Raw genomic sequence first — 27,729 nt, 5'->3', positions numbered from 1 at the left:
ACTGCATCATCCTTGGTGAAACAATCTCAAACCTCCAACCATTTTGTATTCAAGACATTTTCAGAGAGGAAATTAACTAATTTAACATTGCTTTCTGTTCAACCAATTGTGAGCCATCGTCATCCTCTTGTACATCTTTTACAGGTTTGTACATCTCTAATTTGTGCATTTACTTCTTTTACAGGTACTTGTAGCGATCAAATACAACATGTCAGCATTTTTCTCAAACATTTTGTTCCCTTTGGGTTTTGGACTTTGAATCAATGCCTGTCTGTCAACAATCAAGTCTGAGTTACTGAGTAATTTCACAGGTACCTTTGGATCTTGCTTTTGTTTCAACAATGGGTACTGATATGGGTAGCAATTCATTCTTTATGATCAGCACAATATTAATATTCACTTCCTAGCCCAGCGTTGTATGTTGTAATTTGTCTCTGCAATATATTCAAGGAGTGCACCTGATTCTTATTGATTGAATTGTGTGCTTTGGGTCTTTTGACTGCACAATTATCATATAAACATTTATGAAGGATTTCAGGTGGTAACCGATGACCATCGACATGTTAGTACACCAACAACTGTAGTTGATGTGATCACATCTACATGTATTAAACCATAGTAACCGATGACCATCCACATGTTAGTACACCAACGACTGTAGTTGATGAGATCACATCTACATGTATTAAACCATAGTAACCGATGACCATCTACATGTATTAAACCATAGTAACCGATGACCATCCACATGTTAGTACACCAACGACTGTAGTTGATGAGATCACATCTACATGTATTAAACCATAGTAACCGATGACCATCCACATGTTAGTACACCAACGACTGTAGTCGATGAGATCACATCTACATGTATTAAACCATAGTAACCGATGACCATCCACATGTTAGTACACCAACGACTCACATCTACATGTAGTCCGATGACCATCCACAGATCACATCTACATGTATTAAACCATAGTAACCGATGACCATCCACATGTTAGTACACCAACGACAGATCACATCTACATGTATTAAACCATAGTAACCGATGACCATCCACATGTTAGTACACCAACGACTGTAGTTGATGAGATCACATCTACATGTATTAAACCATAGTAACCGATGACCATCCACATGTTAGTACACCAACGACTGTAGTCGATGAGATCACATCTACATGTATTAAACCATAGTAACCGATGACCATCCACATGTTAGTACACCAACGACTGTAGTTGATGAGATCACATCTACATGTATTAAACCATAGTAACCGATGACCATCCACATGTTAGTACACCAACGACTGTAGTCGATGAGATCACATCTACATGTATTAAACCATAGTAACCGATGACCATCCACATGTTAGTACACCAACGACTGTAGTCGATGAGATCACATCTACATGTATTAAACCATAGTAACCGATGACCATCCACATGTTAGTACACCAACGACTGTAGTCGATGAGATCACATCTACATGTATTAAACCATAGTAACCGATGACCATCCACATGTTAGTACACCAACGACTGTAGTCGATGAGATCACATCTACATGTATTAAACCATAGTAACCGATGACCATCCACATGTTAGTACACCAACGACTGTAGTCGATGAGATCACATCTACATGTATTAAACCATAGTAACCGATGACCATCCACATGTTAGTACACCAACGACTGTAGTCGATGAGATCACATCTACATGTATTAAACCATAGTAACCGATGACCATCCACATGTTAGTACACCAACGACAGATCACATCTACATGTATTAAACCATAGTAACCGATGACCATCCACATGTTAGTACACCAACGACTGTAGTCGATGAGATCACATCTACATGTATTAAACCATAGTAACCGATGACCATCCACATGTTAGTACACCAACGACTGTAGTCGATCACATCTACATGTATTAAACCATAGTAACCGATGACCATCCACATGTTAGTACACCAACGACTGTAGTCGATGAGATCACATCTACATGTATTAAACCATAGTAACCGATGACCATCCACATGTTAGTACACCAACGACTGTAGTCGATGAGATCACATCTACATGTATTAAACCATAGTAACCGATGACCATCCACATGTTAGTACACCAACGACTGTAGTCGATGAGATCACATCTACATGTATTAAACCATAGTAACCGATGACCATCCACATGTTAGTACACCAACGACAGATCACATCTACATGTATTAAACCATAGTAACCGATGACCATCCACATGTTAGTACACCAACGACTGTAGTCGATGAGATCACATCTACATGTATTAAACCATAGTAACCGATGACCATCCACATGTTAGTACACCAACGACAGATCACATCTACATGTATTAAACCATAGTAACCGATGACCATCCACATGTTAGTACACCAACGACTGTAGTCGATGAGATCACATCTACATGTATTAAACCATAGTAACCGATGACCATCCACATGTTAGTACACCAACGACTGTAGTAAACCATAGTAACCGATCACATCTACATGTATTAAACCATACGTAACCGATGACCATCTACATGTATTAAACCATAGTAACCGATGACCATCCACATGTTAGTACACCAACGACTGTAGTTGATGAGATCACATCTACATGTATTAAACCATAGTAACCGATGACCATCCACATGTTAGTACACCAACGCCTGTAGATCACATCTACATGTATTAAACCAACGACTGTAGTACACCAATGAGATCACATCTACATGTATTAAACCATAGTAACCGATGACCATCCACATGTTAGTACACCAACGACTGTAGTCGATGAGATCACATCTACATGTATTAAACCATAGTAACCGATGACCATCCACATGTTAGTACACCAACGACAGATCACATCTACATGTATTAAACCATAGTAACCGATGACCATCCACATGTTAGTACACCAACGACTGTAGTCGATGAGATCACATCTACATGTATTAAACCATAGTAACCGATGACCATCCACATGTTAGTACACCAACGACAGATCACATCTACATGTATTAAACCATAGTAACCGATGACCATCCACATGTTAGTACACCAACGACTGTAGTTGATGAGATCACATCTACATGTATTAAACCATAGTAACCGATGACCATCCACATGTTAGTACACCAACGACAGATCACATCTACATGTATTAAACCATAGTAACCGATGACCATCCACATGTTAGTACACCAACGACTGTAGTAACCGATGATGTTAGATCACATCTACATGTATTAAACCATAGTAACCGATGACCATCCACATGTTAGTACACCAACGACAGATCACATCTACATGTATTAAACCATAGTAACCGATGACCATCCACATGTTAGTACACCAACGACAGATCACATCTACATGTATGTATCCACATGTTAGTACACCAACGACAGATCACATCTACATGTATTAAACCATAGTAACCGATGACCATCCACATGTTAGTACACCAACGACAGATCACATCTACATGTATTAAACCATAGTAACCGATGACCATCCACATGTTAGTACACCAACGACTGTAGTCGATGAGATCACATCTACATGTATTAAACCATAGTAACCGATGACCATCCACATGTTAGTACACCAACGACGATCACATCTACACAGATCACATCTACATGATTAAACCATAGTAACCGATGACCATCCACATGTTAGTACACCAACGACAGATGAGATCACATCTACATGTATTAAACCATAGTAACCGATGACCATCCACATGTTAGTACACCAACGACAGATCACATCTACATGTATTAAACCATAGTAACCGATGACCATCCACATGTTAGTACACCAACGACTGTAGTTGATGAGATCACATCTACATGTATTAAACCATAGTCACCAACGACTGTAGTTGATGAGATCACATCTACATGTATTAAACCATAGTAACCGATGACCATCCACATGTTAGTACACCAACGACTGTAGTTGATGAGATCACATCTACATGTATTAAACCATAGTAACCGATGACCATCTACATGTATTAAACCATAGTAACCGATGACCATCTACATGTTAGTACACCAACGACTGTAGTTGATGAGATCACATCTACATGTATTAAACCATAGTAACCGATGACCATCCACATGTTAGTACACCAACGACAGATCACATCTACATGTATTAAACCATAGTAACCGATGACCATCCACATGTTAGTACACCAACGACAGATCACATCTACATGTATTAAACCATAGTAACCGATGACCATCCACATGTTAGTACACCAACGACAGATCACATCTACATGTATTAAACCATAGTAACCGATGACCATCCACATGTTAGTACACCAACGACAGATCACATCTACATGTATTAAACCATAGTAACCGATGACCATCCACATGTTAGTACACCAACGACTGTAGTCTACATGAGATAAACATCTACATGTATTAAACCATAGTACACCAATGACCATCTACATGTATTAAACCATAGTAACCGATGACCATCTACATGTTAGTACACCAACGACTAGTAACCGATGACCATCCACATGTTAGTACACCAACGACAGATCACATCTACATGTATTAAACCATAGTAACCGATGACCATCCACATGTTAGTACACCAACGACTGTAGTTGATGAGATCACATCTACATGTATTAAACCATAGTAACCGATGACCATCCACATGTTAGTACACCAACGACTGTAGTTGATGTCTCACATGTATTAAACCATAGTAACCCATCCACATGAACCACAGTGATTAGTAAACCAACGACTGTAGTTGATGAGATCACATCTACATGTATTAAACCATAGTAACATGTCCCAGTATGAGTACAGATACTGGTCCCAGTGATCATCACCTACTGCCCAATGTTGTAAACACAACATAGTAACATGTCCCAGTATGAGTACAAATACTGGTCCCAGTGATCATCACCCACTGCCCAAGGTTGTAAAGACAACATAGCAAAATGTCCCAGTATGAGTACAGATACTGGTCCCAGTGATCATCACCCACTGCCCAAGGTTGTAAAGACAACATAGCAACATGTCCCAGTATGAGTACAGATACTGGTCCCAGTGATCATCACCCACTGCTCAAGGTTGTAAAGACATGATAAGCGCTGTAACCATTCATTAAAATATAAAAATTTAAATTCTGTTAAGTAACTTAAGAAATTGTCACCATGAATAACAGAAATAACATGCATTGTTGTTTGAAAATGTGCCATGTTCTTTGTATAATTCATATAGAGAGAAATAAAAATTGATTATGTAATTGCTTTGACAATATTAGGAATGCCTTATTCACTTATAAAAAGCTTTTGTAAAATTGCCCAAATTCAAAGAGTCCTGCAATTTTTGCCTAATAATATATACTTACCGAATACATTCAACCAATGAAATTACACAGCATTTGCATACTCACTTTAATATTTTCTCTACCATCTTCAAATAATGTGTCATACTTTATTACATTATTTAGTCCCTGCAAACACATTCTGCCATTTATATGTTTCAAATAGGATTTATGCAGTAATGAAAATGTACATGACTACTTTTTTTACTAAAAATACTAAATATTTTAACTTGTAAAGTGGTAAACCTTGTGATAAAAGTTGTACACAGGATTGTTTAGGATTGGCCCTAAGAAAAAATGTTTAACAACACCACTTGAGCACAGTAATTTATTATCATTGACTATTGAATGTCGGACATTTGGTAATTCTGATAATTAATAGTCTTAGAGAGGAAGCCTGCTACATTTTTCAGTTGGTAGCAAGGGATCTTTTATATGCACTTGTTCACAGACAGGATAACACATACCACAGCCTTTGATATACCAGTCATAGTGAACTAGTTATGAGGGGAAAACCCAATAAGAGAACGGGTCCACTGAAGTGATTTGATCCTACGATGCAGTCATCTCAGGTGAGCGCACTACTGACAGAGCTAGAACACCCATCCCCCACCCCTGAACCTAATCATATTATTTCAACCCCTGAAATCTTACTGTATCATTGGGGGGTGGGGGCGCAAGGTGGAGCAACTGATGAAAGTACGATAAAATACCCTTTTTGTCCAACTGGACAACAGTAAGACCAAATTGCATGATAATGTTGCTGTTTTCATTTTAACAGGCTTGCTAAATGATGTGGCTGATCTTAATATGATTAAGAATATGAAGAATCAAGTGTTACCATGGAAATAGGCTAACAAGTACTACAATGATAGGATACAGTTGAACGAAACAGTCTCCTTCAACAATGTCGGCTTCCGGTGGCAAAGAAACTGGCGCTGAAGCCACAAGTCAGGTAAGTGCAAAGCGAGTGATGCACTCTCTCCAGACAGATCCAGATGGGGAACACAATTTTAAAACGTTAAATAGTAGTTGTTGGTGAAATTCTGAAACTTGCATAGTCAGGGGTGGGAATTCTCCTCGGATCAGATGTTTTCCTCTCGTGGAACATTGCATTTCCTCGCATTTTAATCATCCTTTCCTCCAAAATGTGTCAGATGGCACAGATTTTAACCTAGGATTTCAAGAATTTCCGGGACCTCTGTAGATTTCTTCTTTTTTGCAGTTCACCAATTCCCACCCCTGATAGTGAAATGAGACACAATACTCAACAAAATGTTGCCATCATAGCGACATCTTGTCAATCCAAACAATGATCCAGAAACTGCACCATACAAACTACTGAATGATAAATGAAGAATACTACATGAGTGGCCGTTGAATAGCAAGATGTTTTAAAACTTGGATAACGAGTGAAAGCGAGTTCCGTACTTTTTTAAAATAAGTTGTAAGATAAATGGTACCCATGGACACAAATGTAGTATTCTATTTCTTACGTAACCTCAAAAACAAGGATTAAAGCAAATTTAAACGTCTTTGTCGACTGAAACTTATTTTTTTCTCATTGGATAGTATATGGAACTAGGAGCAGCCAGTCATATGTCTTTAACTTGTTATCATATGTGTATATATATATAGAGAGAGACAGAGAGAGACAGATAGACCGAGACAGAGAGAGTCACGAATGATGTTCTCACCAACAGGTGTTAGAAACAAAATTCCCACTCGGTTTATTTAAAGTTTGTTTTGTTTAATGACACAACTAATCATCGCCTATTGGATGTCAAACATTTAATAATTCTGACATATAGTCTTATGGAGGAAACCCGCTACATTTTTTCCATTAGTAGCAAGGGATCATTTGTATGCACCATCCTACAGACAGGATAGCTCATACCATGACCTTTGATATACCAATCCTTGTGCACTGGCTGGAATGAGAAATAACCTAGACCGACACTGCATCAGACGAGCACTTTACCGCTGGGTTATATTCCACCCTTCGGTTTATTTATGGATTGTCTGTTATTTCCTTCAGGTTCATCGGGGTATGAACAACAAAACAATACACACAAACTGTGTGAATGGGCAACACTGTTTACACAAAAGTTTGCCATGCTTGTTTTTGTTCATACCAAGACATAACAGATACTCGTTATAACTAAATATTTAACAATTAACAATCATTAATAAAAACACAAGCAAGATCATATTTTATTTTGAACTCAAAACCGTGAGTAAACTTTAAGTAGAACGTTTCTAAAAAGCCTAACAACATATATACAATATTATACATGTATTTAAAAATGTGAAGAATATTTTTTTTCCATTTTTAACCAATCTGACTCCTAAAGTGACCTTTAAAGGTCACAGTTGCATGAGTATCTACCTTCACCATAAACATTACCCTAAATAGAACTTCATAAGCATCAGTACTTATTTCTAACAAAACAATTTTATTCATTTTTTATATAGAGCAGGAAAAAAAGAAAGAACATGTACATTTTCGTACTCAAGTGGGAGCACAGCCAGTCCAGTGCTCCGGTTCCTATAGCCCTGCCTGTCCAATAAGTGAATTATTACAGGTACAGACAATTTTAATCACAAATGGATCAATCTGCAAGGAAGGGAAAAACACAATGGGTCCGATATCGACTGAACTAGATCCTTCATATTATTTATTTACTTTTAAAAACAGAACTGGTTAAACATAGGCATACAATTAATTCAGCTGACACGTGTTAAAATTGTTGGGGCACTGGCATTCATGTAGCATTTTTAATTAAACAATTATGTAACCAGTCCTCCGCCCTCAAAATCTTGTAACACGTCATTTGACATGCCTCTGCCACCAGTGTTACAAACAACACTGACATCTGTGTCAGGGCTATGTTATTTTTACAGACTCACTTTAGTGTCTCCAGGCATTAACAGTACATGAAGCTGGAGCATCCCTTGGTTGGGATGGTGATACGAAAGTGTGTCTTTTTATCAATTGCCAATACAGATGTTATATTTTGTTGCGTACCCAGCCATGTTGGCATTAAGGGCAATGAAAAGGCAAATGTTGCTGCCAAGTCTGCTTTGAACCTGCCCCGTGTCAATGTTGGTGTTCCTTACAGTGATTTTAAATATCACATTTAACCAATATATCCTTTCTACTTGGCAAGATGATTGGAATAGTGCGGTTGCAAACAAGCTTCATTCTGTCAAGCCAGTCCTGCGAGAGTGGCAGTCATCCTTCAGGCGATGCAAGAAGGATGAAGTAGTCTTGTACCGTGCCCGCATCGGCCATACATATTTGACGCATTCATTTATTTTAAAGAAGGACCCTCCTCCTCAGTGTGAACACTGTCAGTGTACACTGACTGTGCGCCACATTTTGGTGAAGTGTGATCATCTCAAGCCGACGAGAAATGATATATTTGGCAACAGAAATGTTTTGGAATCTTTTAAATTCCACCCAGAATGTATATGCAAAGTTTTAAAATATGCTTGGGCCCTACCTTGACTTTTGTATTGTACATAATTTTAAAGTATACTTATCTTGATATTTGTATTCTATTCTATTGTACATTTCCCACAGCTCTTTACAATGTTTTTATATAATTGTAATTTTTTGTTTAATGGAAATAATCATATTGATGTACTTATTTTCGTTTGACACCCAATAGCTAGTCTCTGTTTTTGTGCTGGGGTGTCATTAAACATTCATTCATTCATTCATTCATTCATTCTTATTTAGAACGGCCCCAATGTTGTTGATAAAAATATACAAACTGATAAAATCTGTCATTACAACGTTTTTTATTTCAAACATGGGATATCATATGCCATAATAATGATAATCTCAAATGACCAACGTGTGCTTGCAGCCAGAATTTTACTCAGTAAAAATAATCTGAACCCAATAGCTCTGATTGGTCAGTAGCTCACAGACCAAAGCATGTTTCAATCACATGGTCTGTGACTTCTAACAAACAACTACTGTACATGTATTGAAACAAACAAAAATTAAATAATCGTCTATGATTACTGTTACTGTATTTTGTACATGTACATTCATTATCTCTGCCTGAAATACAAATATAAAAGTGAAGTTTTATTTGATTTCTAATTTTTAGGGCATGTATAACAAAGAAACCAAATAGACACAAAACTCACAAAAAAGAAAAATGTTTTTAGTCAACAAGACCTATGCCTATTCATACCTATTATCATTTCTTTTCCTTTTTGAAATTTCTTATTTTATTCCATCTACTCTTGAATTGTCTATGCCTAAATTCCATGTTTTTTTTAAAAGAAATGTGAAAGTTTCATTGCTTGCCATTTTCTGGACCTCCCGGAAGCTTTGTAGGCTAACAGATATAGACTAATTGAGACAATTTGGCTGATTTCCAAAATGAGTTCATTTAAATAGGCTACGGAAACAACTATTTAATTCAATTCAAATTTTTCCAATATAAATGAGTTGGCCTATATAGTGTTGTGATCAATTACCTTTGAAAAAGTAAACTATTTCTAATTAATTTTAAATTAAATAGGCAAAGGAGTTCTGTCACAAGTCAGGTGCCAAAAGAAACAAAACGCTAACTCAGGAGACATTTCTTACATATTGAATTACAACAATAACAAACCCTGCCCAAATATAAATAATACACATATCCACTTCATTCATTAAAATGTTATACATGTAGTTTTGCACCATTTAACACATTTCACAGTTTGCCATCACTGTTAATCATAATCAACGTCGTTATCACTCTTTTCGTCATTGTTAACCAGTTATCATACTAAACTTCACCACCATTCGCCGATAACCTAACCATCACCATCCTCTGGTCATTGCTATCGCTATGATCATTCACTGATCACATTCTGGTCAACACCATTACTGTTCACTGAACATCATTGCCATCCTAGAATCATCGCTGTCGCTATGATCGATCACTGATCATATCCCCATCAACACCATTACTGGACTGAACATCACAATCATGATCATCATGATAACCATCATCCCAGGGTTGAAAATGAACATGGAAACCATGGTCGCCAGCAGGGCCAGTTGACGAAAAATCTTACTGGCCCTTCTCAAATTCAACTAGGCCTCCAATTATCACATTGAAATTTAACTGCACAGCCAAAATCAAAACTATAATCCTTTTCACAGAGAATGCTTTTTTCATTATATGGAATTTACTACAAGTTATTTATTTCTGAGCCAATTGTTTTCTAAACTGCACACACAGTTTTTTTAATTATTATTTCCATAACTTCTTTGCTTTTCTTCTTACTCAAACCAAACTAAGTTTATTTACATAAAAAAAACATTTTTGAAAGAGGATGGGCAGGACTATAGAATGTTGAATAATAACCATGTTCCCATCGTATATAGTATGTTTACGTCATAAGAAATCCAATGAATTGGCATATAACTTCATAGTAAAACATAAAAACATTAAGTTTTAAACCCATATCAACTCAAATAATATTTTTTTTAAAAGAAATCCAGCATAGATACAAATGTTTCTTTACAAATTACCATTAATATATACAGATTAAATCTCAATTTTAATATAGAGGCGTAGACAAAATACTAGAACAACCAAGGTATACAGCTTGAGTTGTGTTGTCTCTGAAGTAAAAGATGAAGTAAAAGATAATGTAGTACAAAGAGAATAAAGGTAGAACTGCACATGCTTTAGTAAATTAGTCTAGAGTGGCAGTCCTGTCTGATGATGCAAGGTGGATGAAATAAACTTTCTGGCGATGCAAGAGGGATGAAATCCCCAGTAACAGATTTCCTTGGGAATGGCTGTCCTCCTACAGATGAGGCACTAGATAATCATCCACTATTGTGCCAAATGCCCATTCAACTCTGCATTGTGCAGAGATACAGCCCTGGTCATGTATTATGGTTTTCTTGTTCAGATTACCTTGGATGTTCCATCAATTGCCTTAAAACCTGTATCAGAAAAGATGATTTAACCTATGCAGTTTGATGGTAATTTGTAAACAATTTTTGTTTTTTAATTTACACTAAACTTTTTCCCCTTAAATCGATGGTCGCACAATGGACCATCTTTGTAAAATTCTTAGTTGCCCTTAGCCAATAAAGGTTGCCACGAGTAACGTGGTGACTGCTAATTTTGAACCCTGTCATTCTTGAATCACAATCATCGTCATGACCATTCACTGATCATATCATCACTTCATTCTGCACCATGAAAATCATCCTTATCACCAGCTACTTACAAACACACACTGAAATACAATATACAATAATCAATTTACCGTCACATCCACGTCAACATTTCACATGTTGTACAGTTATTCCCATTAAACAATGTCTGTATTACACAAGTAACAACCTTCAAATAAGCCATAATTAATTTAACATTTCTTTGACGGTGACATTTACATACAACACTATAAATTAAAACAAAAATTCAATAAACTGAAATATATCTTACTTAGGTATTCACCAACCCAGAAGTACACAGTTCAAAATATAAAACAATATTTTCTCAATGTTTCTCTCTGTCTGCGCAAAACCAAAGCAAACTCTCTACTTTATCCCCACTCTGCCAGTTTACACCAAAAACCATCATAAGCCACAAGTCCAAATTGCTTACAAAAATCTGTACTGGCAATCTAAGTACCAGTATACACAAAATTTCTCTTAGCAAGCTGACTCATAGCTGCACTGTATACTTTTAATTAGCAAAGTATTTACGATAAATGTTCTAAAATGAACTTGGTTGTGAAAAGATTACCCTTGACTTGTGACAAATTCAGATCCGATTGATACGTTTTTGAAGATGTCTAATAAACCAGTATTTTCCAATTTTCTTAGCAAAGAAAAATACCACCAATATATTAAAAGCTTATATGGAAACTACTTTTTTAAATTTAGCTGATTTTGTAAATAGTGGCAATCATACAACATTACATGTAATTTACGTGTGCCATTTGTTATGTGTTACTTTCGTTGTTTTTCACACTTGCCATATAACCGTTGCATTGTTAAATAAAAGATTGTGTTGTTAAATAAAAGATTGCGTTGTTAAATAAAAGATTTCCTTCCTTCCTTCATCAGATTGAAATTATGTTGCCATCTCACTCACGCACTTTAAAAATTAAGATCTAAAAACTGTTTCCATTGTAATCCACTTAGGTGATTCCAACCACAGACTCTCAGTACAAGAGTCCAGCGCTCTACCAACTGAGTTAATAGGGAAATTCCCACGAGCTACTTCCAGTAGGAGCACTTTATACCAACACTACTACCGGTACATACTCCCCCCTCAAGTGAAGCTACGTTACGGGTCCTGACTGGGTTATAATTGTATTCTTGTGTTAAGAACACGCCCAGTCCCTACATCGGCTCCAAATGTAACAGATAAAAATCAATCTCCACTTAGGTGATTCGAACCATAGACTCTCAGTATGAGAGTCCAGCGCTCTACCAACTGAGCTAAGAGGGAAATTCCCACTAGCTACTGCCAATAGGAGCACTTTATACCAACACTAAAGAACAATAATTTGATTAGTGAGACAGCTAGCACCTTCTCCAGTGGGTATAGTATCATCAGCAGTTGATATACTTTTAATCCATCCCATTGCACAAATTTCACATAATTATAATCCAATCATGCTTGTAATACATTCATTAATAAGCACTCAATGTAGGCCTACTCTGATGGTACACCACATTTTGGTGGAGTGCAATCATCTGAAGGAAACTAGAAAAAATATATTCAGTAGAAGAAATGTGAGGGGTATTTCCATGCCAACAGGGAAAATGGTCAATTGTTTTTTAATCGAATTTCCATTGCAATTTATTTCACAGGAAATAGGTTGTAGTTGCAGGAAAATACCTACTTTCTGTGGCTGTACACCACTTTCACGGAAATCCCACCTTTCAAACTTGATACATAGAAAGCTCTTGTTTTCTTCATTCCAGGTAGCACATTTTTGCTGGCCCCCTACAGACCAGTGTTAAAACACCCTCTACATTTACTGTTGATATAATTTTGTTGGGCTTTATTCTTCACATTTTTGGTGTTAAAATGTCATTGTCTAATCTACTTTTTTCATGGCAGTGTCTTTAACCCAGCATTAAAAATCCTGTAATGCAAATCACAAAAAAAGTCCCCTTTTTTGTACACTGAAGCCCCTGGTAGAATGAAAATGCATCCCCTGTCCTTACTTAAGAAAAAGACACCAACAACAGGACTGTCTCTCTTTCTCTCATACAATATTAGTCATGGGAATATCTGTAACGCGAGTCACACAAAAATGGGATAGAGTCACAATGTTTTTTCTGAATGTTATGGTTTTCTTTTAATTTTTCTAATCAAGATAGCCTTTAAATTACTTTCACAGAGACTTATCTGACTATAATTTTCACCAGAATCCATCTCACATCCTGTTTGTTTATGAAACCACATGTTCATTAAGCAGAAATAAAATATTTTTTATCCCACATCATCCATGAAGACAAAGTTCCAGTAAAAGAATACTGTAATTAATACTTAGGAACCATGTACACAAAGTTTACTGGAAGAAAGGGAAATTAAGGGGGAAAAATGGGGCTGTTTATTCTTTTCACATCTTGACCAATGTAAGGTAAACAACTGAGGCCATTGCAGTACATGCACCGGAACAGACAAGCCTACATACATGCCAATTTGACATAACATTTTGTGTTAAAAGAGCTTATTAGAACAAAATTCATATCGGGAGGAGTGGGGAGGATTTAACTCCGTCGAGCTCTCGCCTGAGCTGCTTGGGTCGTATGATCAAACCACCTCGGTGAACCCATTGGTTTTTCTTTTCAGACCAGCCACTGTTCCACAACTGGTTTATCAAAGGCTGTGATGTACTGTCCTTTCTTTGGGAAAGTGCATATACCTGCTGGAAAAAACTGAAAATGGCCAGCTAAACCTGATGAAATATTTTACATTCCCAACAAATTAGTAAAATAAATTGAAGCAACCCTTCACTGTAAACCACTGGTCATTTTGGGTTTCAAGGTTTCTAACTGTCCAGAAAAGCTTCAATTTGGAGTTGCATGTATGCCAGACATTAATGTCTGCTTTAAGGCTTCCTGCAAAACTATTAACCTTTTGCAAGAATCAGGGTTTATATTTTCAATTCCTACAAGATGGTAAGACAAACTGATTCAATTCACAGATCCAAATTGAAGGGTTAATGACTGGTTTGGTCGAAGACATACTCCCATAACCAAACTTCAGTTTTACAACAGAAATACATCATATCTGTGAGCTGAAATGTACTTTATTAGTCATGGGAAATATGTAACGTGAGTCATGCTGATTATGCAAGATCTTGCCTATATATGGAAATTTTTTAATTCGCTTTATATGTGATAGCCTGTTTAGTTGTTATTATGTTAATGAATTAAAGGTATTAATTAATTCCTGTCATTTATAGTTTGAGGAGAATTTTGAAGAGTGTTATGGTCGTTTCTCAGTTCTGACACATTCCTTTATTGTGTAACGTGAGTCATGTGATAATTAGATGCAATTAAAATATTAATTACATAATCATGTTAGTTTTTATTGATATCATTTAATACCTTATGTAAATAGGTTCATGCATACACCAGTTGGAATCTTAAAATATACATCTGTAGCAGATGCACCAAGATATAGTTTGAAAAGTGGGCAAAAAATGTAACACAAGTCATGTGGAAATGTCCTGATGGAATACTTTTAATTCCACCCTGAACTTTTGTTGCATTTTCATCTTGATACTGACTTTTATTCTAAATATTAATTTTATCTATCTGTGATCTTTTTTTTTTGGCACAGTTCTTTATGCTGTGTTTTAATATACCTCTTGAATTTTTATATTGATGTTATTCATCACGTAATTTTTGCATTTACCATAGTTTAACACCCAATAGCCCATGCATTTTTCGTGATCTTAAACATTCATTCATTCATTCATTCATTACATTCATTAATAATCATGCTTCTGACGAGTGTATATTGTACATCACTGGTACTCTCGAGTCTCGTTTCTATGAATGACTGCTTATTTTGATTTCTAGTTCCCTACATTTTAGCTAATTTTAACAAATATTGATGTTGTACTTGTAGGTACCACCAAACCAAGAAGAACTGGTGAATAAGGAGCGACTGCGTAAATGCTATGAATTTGTTAGAGATAACATTGAACCAAAAGATTTGATAGACTACATGTTTCAAACAGGAGCATTGACAGTTGATGACATGGATGAGATTGAAAATACACAACCACCAACTCGCTTAACGCGGGCTAAAGTTCTTCTTCGTATGGTTCTTAAGGGTAAACAAGGAATATCCATGTACGATGTGCTGTTTGAAGTACTTGAAAAGGATTACTTGCATGTAAGAGAAAAATTGGCAGCAACATATGTGAATGAAAGGCTTGTAAATTGTAAGTATAGGTACACATGTAATTCCAAATCACAAGCACTTGTCACATATTATAAGCATACATGTATACCAGGGGTGGGGAAAATTAGAGCACACTGATTTATTAATCATCAGCTATTGGGTGTCAAACACTTGGTAATTTTGACATATAGTCTTAGAGAAGAAACCTGCTATATTTTTCCATTAGGAAGGAAATGTTTTATTTAACGATGCACTCAACACATTTTATTTACTATTATAATGGCGTCGGACATATAGGTTCAGGACCACACAGATATTAAGAGAGGAAACCCGCTGTCTCCACTTCATGGGCTACTCTTTTTGATTAGCAGCAATGGATCTTTTATATGCACCATCCCACAGACAGGATAGTACATACAACGGCTTTGGTTACACCAGTTGCGGAGCACTGGCTGGAACGAGAAATAGTCCAATGGGCCCACCGACAGGAATCGATCCTAGATTGATCGTGCATCAGGCGATCACTGTACCACTGAGCTACGTCCCACCCCTTTTTCCATTAGAAGCAACGTCATCCCTCTGAATGGTTGATAGGCTGGGAAACGAGGAGATCTCAGACCAAAAGCCTGTGGTTATTTCCAGGTGTGGATCCAGGAGGGGGCCCTACTTTTTTTTTCATGGACATAAAACAAATTTAAAATAAAAGCATGTTGAAACACCACTTACCATGTCCAGTACAACCCCTTTCATAAACCTTTGCATCCGTGCCTGATTTCTGCTGACTTGAATCTGGCCATTTGAATGTGAGATAAGTGTAGGGAAACATTTTACAGAATTCAGAACCATTAATTGAAATACAGGGAATGTTGTGTGCAGACAGAATGATCAAAGAAACTTCCCATGGCTGAATGTATTGATTTGTCACCGGAATTACTTTTATTCTGAACATGTCGTTTATGTGCGACAGGTAATCTGGATGCAATTTTCATACTTTACCAACAAATAGTCTAAATAATGATATGAGAATACCTAAAATTCCATAACCTAAATATAATTTGTGAGGCCAGAAAGGATTTAATTATCCCCTGCACCAGTGCTTTAATATCTATGTATGTAACAGTCAACCTCGATATACATACAATATATATATATATATTTTTTTTTTGTATCCCAGTGCCCCCTTTCCTTTCTCTCCTTTGAATTCCATCTCATTTCTTCCCGATCTGGCAACTCCTCCTATCTTTCAACTTCTTTCGCTGTCCACCTCCACATCCCAGTCCTTGTCTCTCCAACCGCGACATGTGCTTGTCTCTTGTGACTATCTGTGCCACACGCCTGTTCCCCATCAGCTTTTAGCTGTGGGCTTAGTCTGACCACTTTGGGGAGTGTTCAGTGGTTACTTCTGGCATTGTTAAGAGGCACTTGTAACCATCTACTATGCACAATTATCCCCTGCGCCAGTGCATTAATATCTATGTATGTAACAGTCAACTTCGACATACATACAATATATAGATATTCATACATCAATACATACTAGCCAGTGCCAGGTCTGCCCACTGTTTCATGCAAGTAAGCGGGATCCACCGCATAACTTGTAGACCCCATGCTTATAGTTGAGTTAAAGAGCATCCTTTTTATGGATGCCTCAATAGCTCCAAAGGTATCATGGCAAGTCTGCAAAATTGCGGGCGATTCGGTGCCATAGGTTCGAGTCCAAGCAACGGCACGGGATAATTTGTGAGGCCAGAAAGGATTTAATTATCCCCTGCGCCAGTGCGTTAATATCTATGTATGTAACTGTCAACCTCGACATACATACAATATATAGCTATTCATACATCAATACATGCATACATACATAGATAGATAGATACATACATACATACATACAGACAGATAGACAGACAGACAGACAGACAGACAGACAGACACACACACAAACATACAGACACACATACACACAGACACACACACAAACACAAACACACACACACACACACACAAACACACACATACACAAACACACAGACATACACACACAAACATACATACACACACACACACACACACACACACACAAACACACACACACATACACACACACACACACACAAAATCATTTTAAAAAATGAAATCGGTATATGCTCACCGTATGAAATTTAAGAAGACGTGTTATAAGAATAACAGTGCTACTTTCTACATACCAAATAAATCAAAGAGATTTTTTTCTGGCACCTAACTGGACATCCTAACACCAAGGTTTAAACAGATAGGATGACCACTTATGTCCAATCATTTAACCTGGACATGATATTTGCTGTGACATGTCGACATAATAACCTCCAAAAAATGTCGTAAAAATGCTTACTGGAAACATTGCACAAGCTTTGGTATGGTGTATGCCAAAAACACCTGGGCTGGGGATGGTGCTTGGACTAAGGCTGGTGAGTATGGTACCAGTTGAAATAGAAATGCAATGAATCAAATATGACAAAACACATCACATCTGTTCTGGCGTGAACTATAGATCTGGCAGCAAACGACATAGATCTAACATAATTTGACAGCACCAGATCCAGCTTCGGTGTGTAGTGGACTTAGTTTTGCAATGTGTTGGAAGTTCAGCTCTAGGACGATTTGGTCCATAAACGCTGCCTAAACTTCTATGCCATTGACCCAATGACTAAAGCAGATATATGTCTACATTGAGCACCAAGTGTTGGACATCTATATAGCCAGTGCATATGTGAACCCATTGCTTCATCCTACCAGAGATAATCATATCTAGAAAACCAAGGAATCTGCTAAAATTGATTGTAAGAAGAACCTGATGTGGATCCTTGCAGAGCAAACCTATCCAAAGGGTCGCCGACATCAACCAAATGCCAAGCTCAGAAGATGCTGGGTAACTGCCATTCTCAATGCGGCAGCCACAAAGTAAACCACAGTGTTTGAAATCTTCAAGCAGTCGGAACTAAACAAGGAGAAACTACTTGTTGACAAAATTATGGTAGTCATGGATCAAACACTTTTTATAAAAGCTACTGAAATAATTTAGCACGTTTTCAACATTCTTCTAAGGTGTCCATCATTGGGGTCCATGATTGTAAACACTGTAATCATGCTGTTAGGATACATAAGTACGTTTAAAAAACTATAACGAAACTAGTACTGTAAGGGGGATTCACAATGTGGATGAAGGACAATGTTTAAGGCAGCAGTAATTTGATAGTCATTCTTAGCATGGTCGTTGATTTGAACAGAAATTCAATAGTGTCTTGTAAAGTCCACTCTTAGGTGAGCTGATGACAATGTGGATAGATTTCATTGAACACCTAATTCACATCAATGGAGAGTTGTCTCCATATGCTGGATGTCCTACATACACGTGCCAGAGGATGTAACACATGTACTTGGCCTTCTGCTTGCTTTTCATGTAGGGAACTGGAATGTGCACCTTAATGCCATAAGAACTATGATCTCATGGTGTTTTGCCTATGATAAGATCAACTATGCCACAAACTTTGCTCTGAATTTCCCAGAGACAAATCCCAGCAAGAATGAAACTTGGAAGATGAGCCTCTTCTCAGTGCAGATGTCTAATAACAACCATTTTGGGTGGATCCCTGTGAACCAGACCATTAAGATACTCAGACTTCTGGAGACACAGCTTCAAAGTTGAAGTTATCAAACAGTATTATTAATGGCAGCTGAGCCCAGCAGTCCAAGGTCAGTTAAAAGTCAACAAATCAAACTTCAATCATACTGGCCAATAATGAAACAAAAGACCAGGAAGCAAGTTCTTTTAAATTGCTGACCAGCTTCAGGAAAACTCAGGACATGTTTTTTAGTTGGGTCAGGAATGGATCTCTTCCCCCCCGAACTAACAACTACAAAGTAAATGCATTCACATGTCTCTTCTGTGTCTTCAGTGCATCATACACTAAGGTCAGTGATATGTACAGACTACTAGACTATGGGAAAAGTACAAATTAGGATGGAGAAAATGAATATGATTTTCATATTTCTGCTGAACACTTTACATTGCTTAAAATTGTTAATTCATCCATTTATATTTATTTTCATGCTTCTGTTCAATGGTCAAGCACACTGTCCTGGGTATACACCTCAGCTATCTGGGCTGTCAGTCTTGGACAGTGGGTTAGTGGTTAGTAAGTGATAATTCAATGTAGTGGCCTTACACCTTTCCATTAAGTCGTCAGACTCACTCTGGGTTGGAGCCAGTAAATGGATTTGAATTCAGTACCTATCAGCCACAAGTCCTATAACTTAACCACTACAGGCGGGTTTAGAATAATTACAACATGTTACTATACACATTTATTTGATGTCAGGAGAGTATTCCTCAACAGCAATAGGGAAATGAAATACAATTTCTAAAAACAATAAAAAAAAGTATTTTTTTCGTTTGGGAGGAGAGGTAACATTTTCTGTTTTAGTTATTTTAATATATAAATTACATAAAATATTTTTAATTATTTGGATTCCTCTATAAAATAACTATAAACATATGTAATTGTATGTATTCAAAAACTTTTATTAGCGTTTTAAAACTAAATCAATGTAAAAAAAATTCTAAAACTGAAATATTGCATTATACAAAACTACAATGTATGTATTACCACTGCTAAAATGTTCAACTTTAGTATTTTATTAAATGTTTTTTAAAATGCTATTTAACATTACTACATTTGTGAGAAATATCATTGATTAAGGACTGCTTAATGATAAAGTTGAACTGGGTTGAAACATGTTGTTTTACTGTATGTTGGTCATATTTCTAAAATGATTATTTTTAGGGTAGGTTCAGGAAAAGAGTGATAATAGTCAAAAGCTACCTCTGTTCCAATGCTATCACATATTTTCCAACCCTAGATATGCATACTTTGCTAAAAATTATTATGAGCATTTTCCCCAAAAATTATATTGATAAACTCTGTTGGCTCATGGACTACAATGTATATGTTGTATCTAACAAGTGTTAGCTTTTTTCAGATGGTGACAATGGTACAGATGAAGGAGATGATGAAGAGGAATTGACACTACAGGTTTCTAAACGAAAAGAGAAAAAACTTGTATCAAATTTTGGTAGTAAGGCTTTACATAAAATTGATGAACAGTCTATTGCAGATGATGAATTTGTTGAAAAGCTTTTAGAGCAAGAGGAAGGCAATGATATGCTATTTTACCCTGATGATAAAGAATATAAACGTAATTGTCGCAAGTTTGTGAAGGATGTAGTTAGCATGTGGAACACTCCTAATAGAACAAATAGTTTTATTGTTCTTGGACTGGAAAGTAGTACACAAATGCCACATAGGGTGATAGGTCTGACTGTGTCAAGTGATAATGATTATTATCAGTCGTTGATTTTATTAGAATATTTCACAAGCAGACCACGTTATCATTACACACAGTATGTCTACAACAAACAGCTTGTGGGGGTTATTACTGTACCCAGTAGTTCTGGAACCGGGTCTCCATCTGTTGTCCAAGCCGAAGCCTGTGAACCTGATTTGATTAAAGGACAATTGTGGGCTCGGCGTAACACAGAAAATATGGTGATACCACAACAAGATAATTTGACAGTAGAAATATATGCATGGTTTAGCCCAAACAGAACAACAACTGCAAGTACTGAAGTTAGCGATTACACAACAAAAACTCGACCAAAGACAGGACCATCGTCACACCCCAGTGAAGACATACCCAAAAACATGACAAGGTTCATTTCAGAAGTAGACAACTTCAGGAAAGGACATTTTGTCCTGGTCTCGGGAAAAATCCCCAAAATGTCAAGACAACTAGAAAAGTTGGCTCTGGTTCCTTGGATAGCGGTTTATGACTTTGACAAATACAGTAGAGACAGTGGTTTGCTTTCAAGTCTTGAGGATGTCTTGAAAAAGAACCGATATTTAGAGGTTTGTACATGGAGGACAGCAACAATCAATCTCTCCGAGAAAGCCACTCAGTGGTGCTTTCTCAGAGGACAAAGGGAAATTGCAGAGAGTGATACACAAGATAATGCAGCAGAGTGGATAAGGCAAATAAAACCTGATTTGGATATGTTACTCCGTAATCTAAAAGAATTTGTTGAATATTCCACTATTCTCAAAGTTGTAATATTTTGGCCAACTGATAAAACAAATTTACAATGTATAATCAAGTTTTTGGACCGTCTTAATGATAAATTAGAGACACCACCAAAGCTGATAATTGTCCTTTTTGAAGAGCCAGATGTGAAGTCAAAGGTACAGTTGGAGGTATTGCTTGAAGATTTTAAGGATGCAGTTAAACTCTATATGATCCAGGATGAGTTGTGCTATGCTGTGGCAAGCATGCTTGAAAATAGGCAAATTAAAAGACCAGTTAAATACACATTGCCAATTGAGGAGAACCACAAAGATTTTTTCATTGGTGACACTGATGCTGTGTGGTTGCGTGTGAATTTAGATGTGCTCTATCTATCCAACCCATATAACGAAAGTGCCACAGATATAGAAATCCTGAATAAAGAGGCTGATAGTTTCTTTCATGGGGAGACAATCAGTTGGTTTGTCTGGTATGCATTTGGTCCTGGACATTTAGAAGTTAAAAGAGACATTATGAAGAATATTGTAGATCATATTAACCAAAAATGCCAGAAAGAGTACAGAAGTTCCATTGTTACTCTTTTTCATGCTCCTGGTGGTGGGGGAACTACACTGGCTCAGCGGATTTTGTGGGATCTTCATGAGAAGCTTCCTTGTGCTGAAGTGAAGAAAACAGCAACAATTGAAGGACTTGCAGAAAAAATAACTTTCCTGTATAACAAAACACACCTCCCAGTACTTGTTCTCGTAGATGGTGAGGATGAATCAAAAGTCAAACAGCTGGTCATGATTTTGAAATCTGTCTTTGCCATATTTTTATATGTCAAAAGATATCCTTATGACATCAAAGAACCAACTTGCTCCCAAAAGCAAAATAAGTTTTACTTGATGGGAAATGTATCAGGAAATGAAGCCAATAGGCTTGCACAGAGGTTTGGAGGTCAGTGCCGGGACAATATTGAAAAAAAGAAAAAGTGTCTTGAAGCAATGAGCAGAGAGGTGTGCATGGAAGGCAAATCACATTATGTTTTTGAATTTGGAATGACTGCATATGATGCAGAATTCAAAGGCATAGCTTCATATGTCCGGGGGTACTTGAATCTCGAAAAGAATCCAACAAGCAACCTTTTTCCATGGCAGAAAGCACTCCAGTATTTGTCTCTAGTGTATTACTATGGACAGTTGCCTATGCCACTTCAGTTTTTTGCCTCATTGTTAGACTTGCCATCAAACTGTGTTGTGGATATAGAAGATTTTGGTTATCCTTTTGGTTTGTTTGTGGTTGAAGATTCAAGTTATGGCAGAACCAGTTATGTCAGGATTTGTCACTACCTTATTGCAAAGGAAATACTTGAATATACACTGAACCAATCCAGCACCTGTCATCAAGCAGACGGTCTTAGCAAAGCTGCCAAGAGAGGCTTAAAAGACTTGTGCCTTGAGTTTATTGATTATGCTAGCCACAAACAATCAAAGTCATCATCAACAGTTGAAACCATCAGGCACATTCTAACTCAAACCTTTATCTTTAGAGATAATAAAGACGTGGGTGAAAATGAAACACAGAGCAGAAAAACATCTTTTTCACAGATAGTAATTGATGTTGATTCTGAGGTGCCATATACTAGTCGGCTGGAAGTAATGAAGCAGTTAACAAATTCATTTCCTACAGATCCAAACTTCCTTGCTCACCTTGGCCGTTTCTATGCCCATTGCAGACCAGATGAAGATGAGAAAGCTGAAGCATGCTTCAAGCATTCCTTGGAACTTTGTGAGCAAGAAACCCGTGGAAACAATATGAAACACATTGGTGATAGCATGATTTCAACTCTTATGCACATTTATCATATGTATGGAATGATATATCTTAGAAAGGTAAGCCGAGTAACCAAGCTTGGAAGAGAAATACCTGAAGAGCAATTATTGAACACAGCTGAAAAGATGACATTAGATGCTGAAAATGCATGTGAGTACTTCAGACTCAGTAGACAACAAAAACCACAGAGGTATGATGGAACATTCAATTATGGTTACACTAGTGAAATTTCTGTTCGTCTTTTTGTCTGTGACTTTGTTCAAAAAAATTGGGGTGGAATTTCAAACTTCCTGTCTAAACATTCTGATCATCTTTCAGCCAGGTTTATTCAAGATACACTTTGTGCTGTTGAAGATCTAATAATTGAATGCTACAGTGTTGTGGATCTTGAAAACATCAATACTGAATTGAAGAAGGCATTGTTATGGTACCACTCTGTTTTCAAGAATGATACCACAAAACTGGAAAAAATGTTTGAATATGATGATACTTCATCTAGAAGACTGAAAATTGCTACTTTGAAACTGAAATATTATTCAAAATGTGCTAGTGGCAACAGTGTGTTTGAGAAAAACATAATTTCATTTAATGATGTAAAGGAACTGATTGACATGTATGAAGTAAACTTCAAAGATTCACTAAGATCTGGTGTACCCAACAAAAGGCAGCTTGATGGAGACTACAAAGAGTGGCTGTTTGCCATTCGAAATGTTAAGTTCCAAAAGAACTATTCTGTTGAGAAGGTCCTGCAGCATGTGCGTATCTGGGATGATATGGTGAAGAGCCCATCCTCCAAGTTTTATCTTTTCATCTGCAAAAGTCTTATTGGTTTTGGAACAAAATCTAAAAAAGGCAACAGTGAATCATTAGTGGAAGCTCAAATCCTGAAAGATGATCTGCAAAAATTTGTCAGATCAGTTTGGAGACCTCGTTACCCTCGTGAGTGGCTTGGAAAAAATGACAATGGAATAAAGTGTTTAACTTCAAACAACAGAATTTCGTATCTTGAAAATCACCGTCTTAAACCTGACTCGTATGAACTGTTGGCAGTGTCCAAGGGTACAATATGCAAACCAAACACAAGCAGGCTAGGTGGTTTTATTTATCTTGATCTTGGAAACAATTCAATCCCAGTCAAGGTATTTTTTATACCTCTTAGAGCAGAGCTTGTGGGTCAGCAATATTCAGATGAAAGAGTGCAGTTTTATTTGGCATTTTCTTTTGATCACGGGTATGAAGCTTTTGAGGTGTCACTTCTGAAAAAATACCCATGCTCAAAATGTGGACTGAAGTCTGAGATTCCAAGAAATAAGGTTTGGGTCTTGTGCCGCTGTGGAAATCATGTAGAGCGAACAGAGTTGGACACCAGTGAAGAGAGTGTCATATTTTGATTTGAACATAACTCTCAGTGAATCATGAATCCAATGTCAACAATGTAACAAAAACACTACTACCTTTAAATGCACATATTTTATGTCAGTTGAACAAACATGCACTTACTTAAGCAATTTCTGTGATAATTTTAATTAAAGTTTTTTTAATCTTGTAACCCCACCATTCTTCTTAATATACTCATCAAGTTTCACTTGTATGAATGCTCCTCAGCACAAAGACAAATAGGCTGTTATGTTTCAAACTAAGGTATACAAATAAATAACTGATCATATACATTAACATAAACATGTGGTCTATAGAAGCTGTGATAAACCAACAAAATATCACACTAATGCATGCTAAATACTTTAAACTGACAGTCAGGTCCTCAAAATGGTACACAGAGCTGTAGTTTTAAAACAAAATGCAACCCCCACCCCCATGCTGTCAGTTTATTTTGCTGTGTTTAAATTACATATCTTGGAAGAGTGTGTGTGTGTGTGTGTGTGTGTGTGTGTGTGTGTGTGTGTGTGTGTAAATAACAGAACAAATGAACAACCAAAACAATGTATCAGAGGTCTAATTTCATAAAATATATCAGTAAACATTATAACCTTAATTTGCAGATATTGTAGAAAGAGAAAGTATGCTGTATTCACCACTTCCATGTAAATCATGTAAACCCTGCACATTAGTGAAAGATATCTGCACATATTTTTGTTTTTCATGTTTATAGACATTGAAAAGAAAATTAGTTATTGGTAGACATTTACAAGTAGTGATTGTAACACAAATATGTACACACAAACCTCTATATCAACCACCATTGTGAGTATTAGACAAAGGTCTCTTTAGGCAGGTGTTTGACTATTAGAGGTATGTGCTTGAGAAGTGGGATGTATGTGTTATTCAGTTTATTGGAATACTAATATTAGCTCCATGTGGTTATATTGCAAATAGTTTGATCCATTTTTACATTTTGTTGTAAATTTACTATTTGATTGTTTTGTACTGTACATTGTTTTGATTATACTGTTGACTTTTGTATTACTTGATTTGTTTGTACTGTTTGATTGTTTGTACTATTTGATGGTTTTGTTTTATTTCATGCTTTTGTATTTTGAGTGCCTTTTTTGTCTAGACTTAAAATTGCATGACAGTGTATACTGCATGTAGCTTTGTTTTCCTAATTTACTGTTAAGATTCAAACCCCGTTTTACGATTGCAGTTTAGTACAACTAACAATGTAGATACAAAATAAAATGACTCAGTTGTCATCGAAGGGACAGTTGAAGGAACAAGGATATTAGGAGTGCTGTATGAACTTATAAATATTTTCTAAATGTTTAGTCTTGGATAGAGAACCCAACAAACTGTGCCGTTCTTCATTGAAGTGTTACAGTATTCAGTACATATACCGGTAAGTGTGATGGTTTATTAACACAGAATGCAGATGTTTGTTGGGAATGAAAGGAAGAAAACTGTTGACATGATGCACTTTCAAGAATATTCTGTTGTTTGATATATGATGGTACAGAAATGTTTATACATTGTATTACGTGTACAGTTTCTAAATGGTTTCATTTCATGAGAGAACCTGACAAACAGTACAGTTCTCAAACTAGTGTCATAAGAATTCAAGTGTGATAATTTATTAACAAAATTAACATAAAAGAAAAACCTAATAGACATGATGTATTTTTCAATTTCACTGAACCATATAAATATTCTGTTTCATAAATAATATCATAGTACAACACTGAGTGTATATGTAAGCACGTGTATAGTATTTATGGCACCATTTATTTTGAACCACAATTATGAAGAATGTGTGTACATTTTGTACATTTACATGCATAGATATTGAAACAAAAAGTTACTGTTAGTTTCATTTCACATATTTTTTGTACAGTTGTTGGCAAAACCTGTTGGATTATGTTGTCATGTACAAGTTTTGATTTCCAAAATATGTTATGAAAAACCTGTATATAATGCCACCACCATTGTGAGCATTAGACTATGATGTCTTCAGGCAGGTGTTTGATCAATAGAGGTGTCTGCTTGATCATTTTGTAATTGTCTTTAGTTACCTGTTTGTGTGTTTCATTTTTTTAACCCTTCATATTGGAATATTAAACTACTTACAAGTTATGACAACAATGTTTGGTGCATGTTAGAATAAAATTGTTTTATTAGGCATAAACATTTGCAACATTATTCGTCTGCGAGCTCCCCTTCCAGACAAACACACGTTCCACTGTTCCTGCCACTGGAATGGGTATCAGGAAGTCCTCTTTGTTCATGGCCTTCTGATCATAAGTGTCAGTATATTATGTAGATTATGTTTATATATCATAGTACTTTGACCATTTTAACTGAAGGTCTGTTTTCTTCTCATTTGTTCAATTTATAGAAATGACTTTTCTGTCATAGGAACATGTCCTGTAGTAGTTAATGTTCTTTTGTGAGGTCAAAATTCTTACACCTTTATATTGGTTAATAAGAATGTTTCTTATACATTTTATTGTACATGTATATATATATATATATATATATATAAAACATATATGCCTGTATATTTTACTATTGATAATGTGA

At 36.4% G+C, this 27,729-nt stretch overlaps 1 protein-coding gene across 1 annotated transcript; it reads left to right on the top strand.

The window, feature by feature from the left end:
* Nucleotides 1–203: 203 nt before the first annotated feature.
* Nucleotides 204–27,729, top strand: LOC121368465. The gene is made up of 5 exons (XM_041493198.1): nucleotides 204–311; nucleotides 6,195–6,368; nucleotides 15,547–15,865; nucleotides 19,269–19,505; nucleotides 20,845–27,729. The coding sequence occupies exons 2-5, from the start codon at nucleotides 6,321–6,323 to the stop codon at nucleotides 25,146–25,148; spliced, it is 4,908 nt and encodes a 1,635-aa protein (XP_041349132.1). The 5' UTR covers nucleotides 204–311; nucleotides 6,195–6,320; the 3' UTR covers nucleotides 25,149–27,729.

The sequence above is a fragment of the Gigantopelta aegis genome, chromosome 3 (assembly GCF_016097555.1).
Source record: "Gigantopelta aegis isolate Gae_Host chromosome 3, Gae_host_genome, whole genome shotgun sequence".
In the NCBI taxonomy this organism is placed as follows: domain Eukaryota; kingdom Metazoa; phylum Mollusca; class Gastropoda; order Neomphalida; family Peltospiridae; genus Gigantopelta; species Gigantopelta aegis.
The sequence above is the reverse complement of the archived record's forward strand: the minus strand, read 5'-3'. Positions and strand labels throughout refer to the sequence as shown.

Bases quoted from the DNA above. Each gene is read 5' to 3' on its own strand.
- LOC121368465 (XM_041493198.1), top strand. From the start codon at position 6,321: ATGTCGGCTTCCGGTGGCAAAGAAACTGGCGCTGAAGCCACAAGTCAG. The intron at 15,866-19,268 runs GTAAGTATAGGT...CTTTTCATGTAG, and splicing joins GAATGAAAGGCTTGTAAATT to GGAACTGGAATGTGCACCTT. The intron at 19,506-20,844 runs GTTGAAGTTATC...AGCTTTTTTCAG, and splicing joins TCTGGAGACACAGCTTCAAA to ATGGTGACAATGGTACAGAT.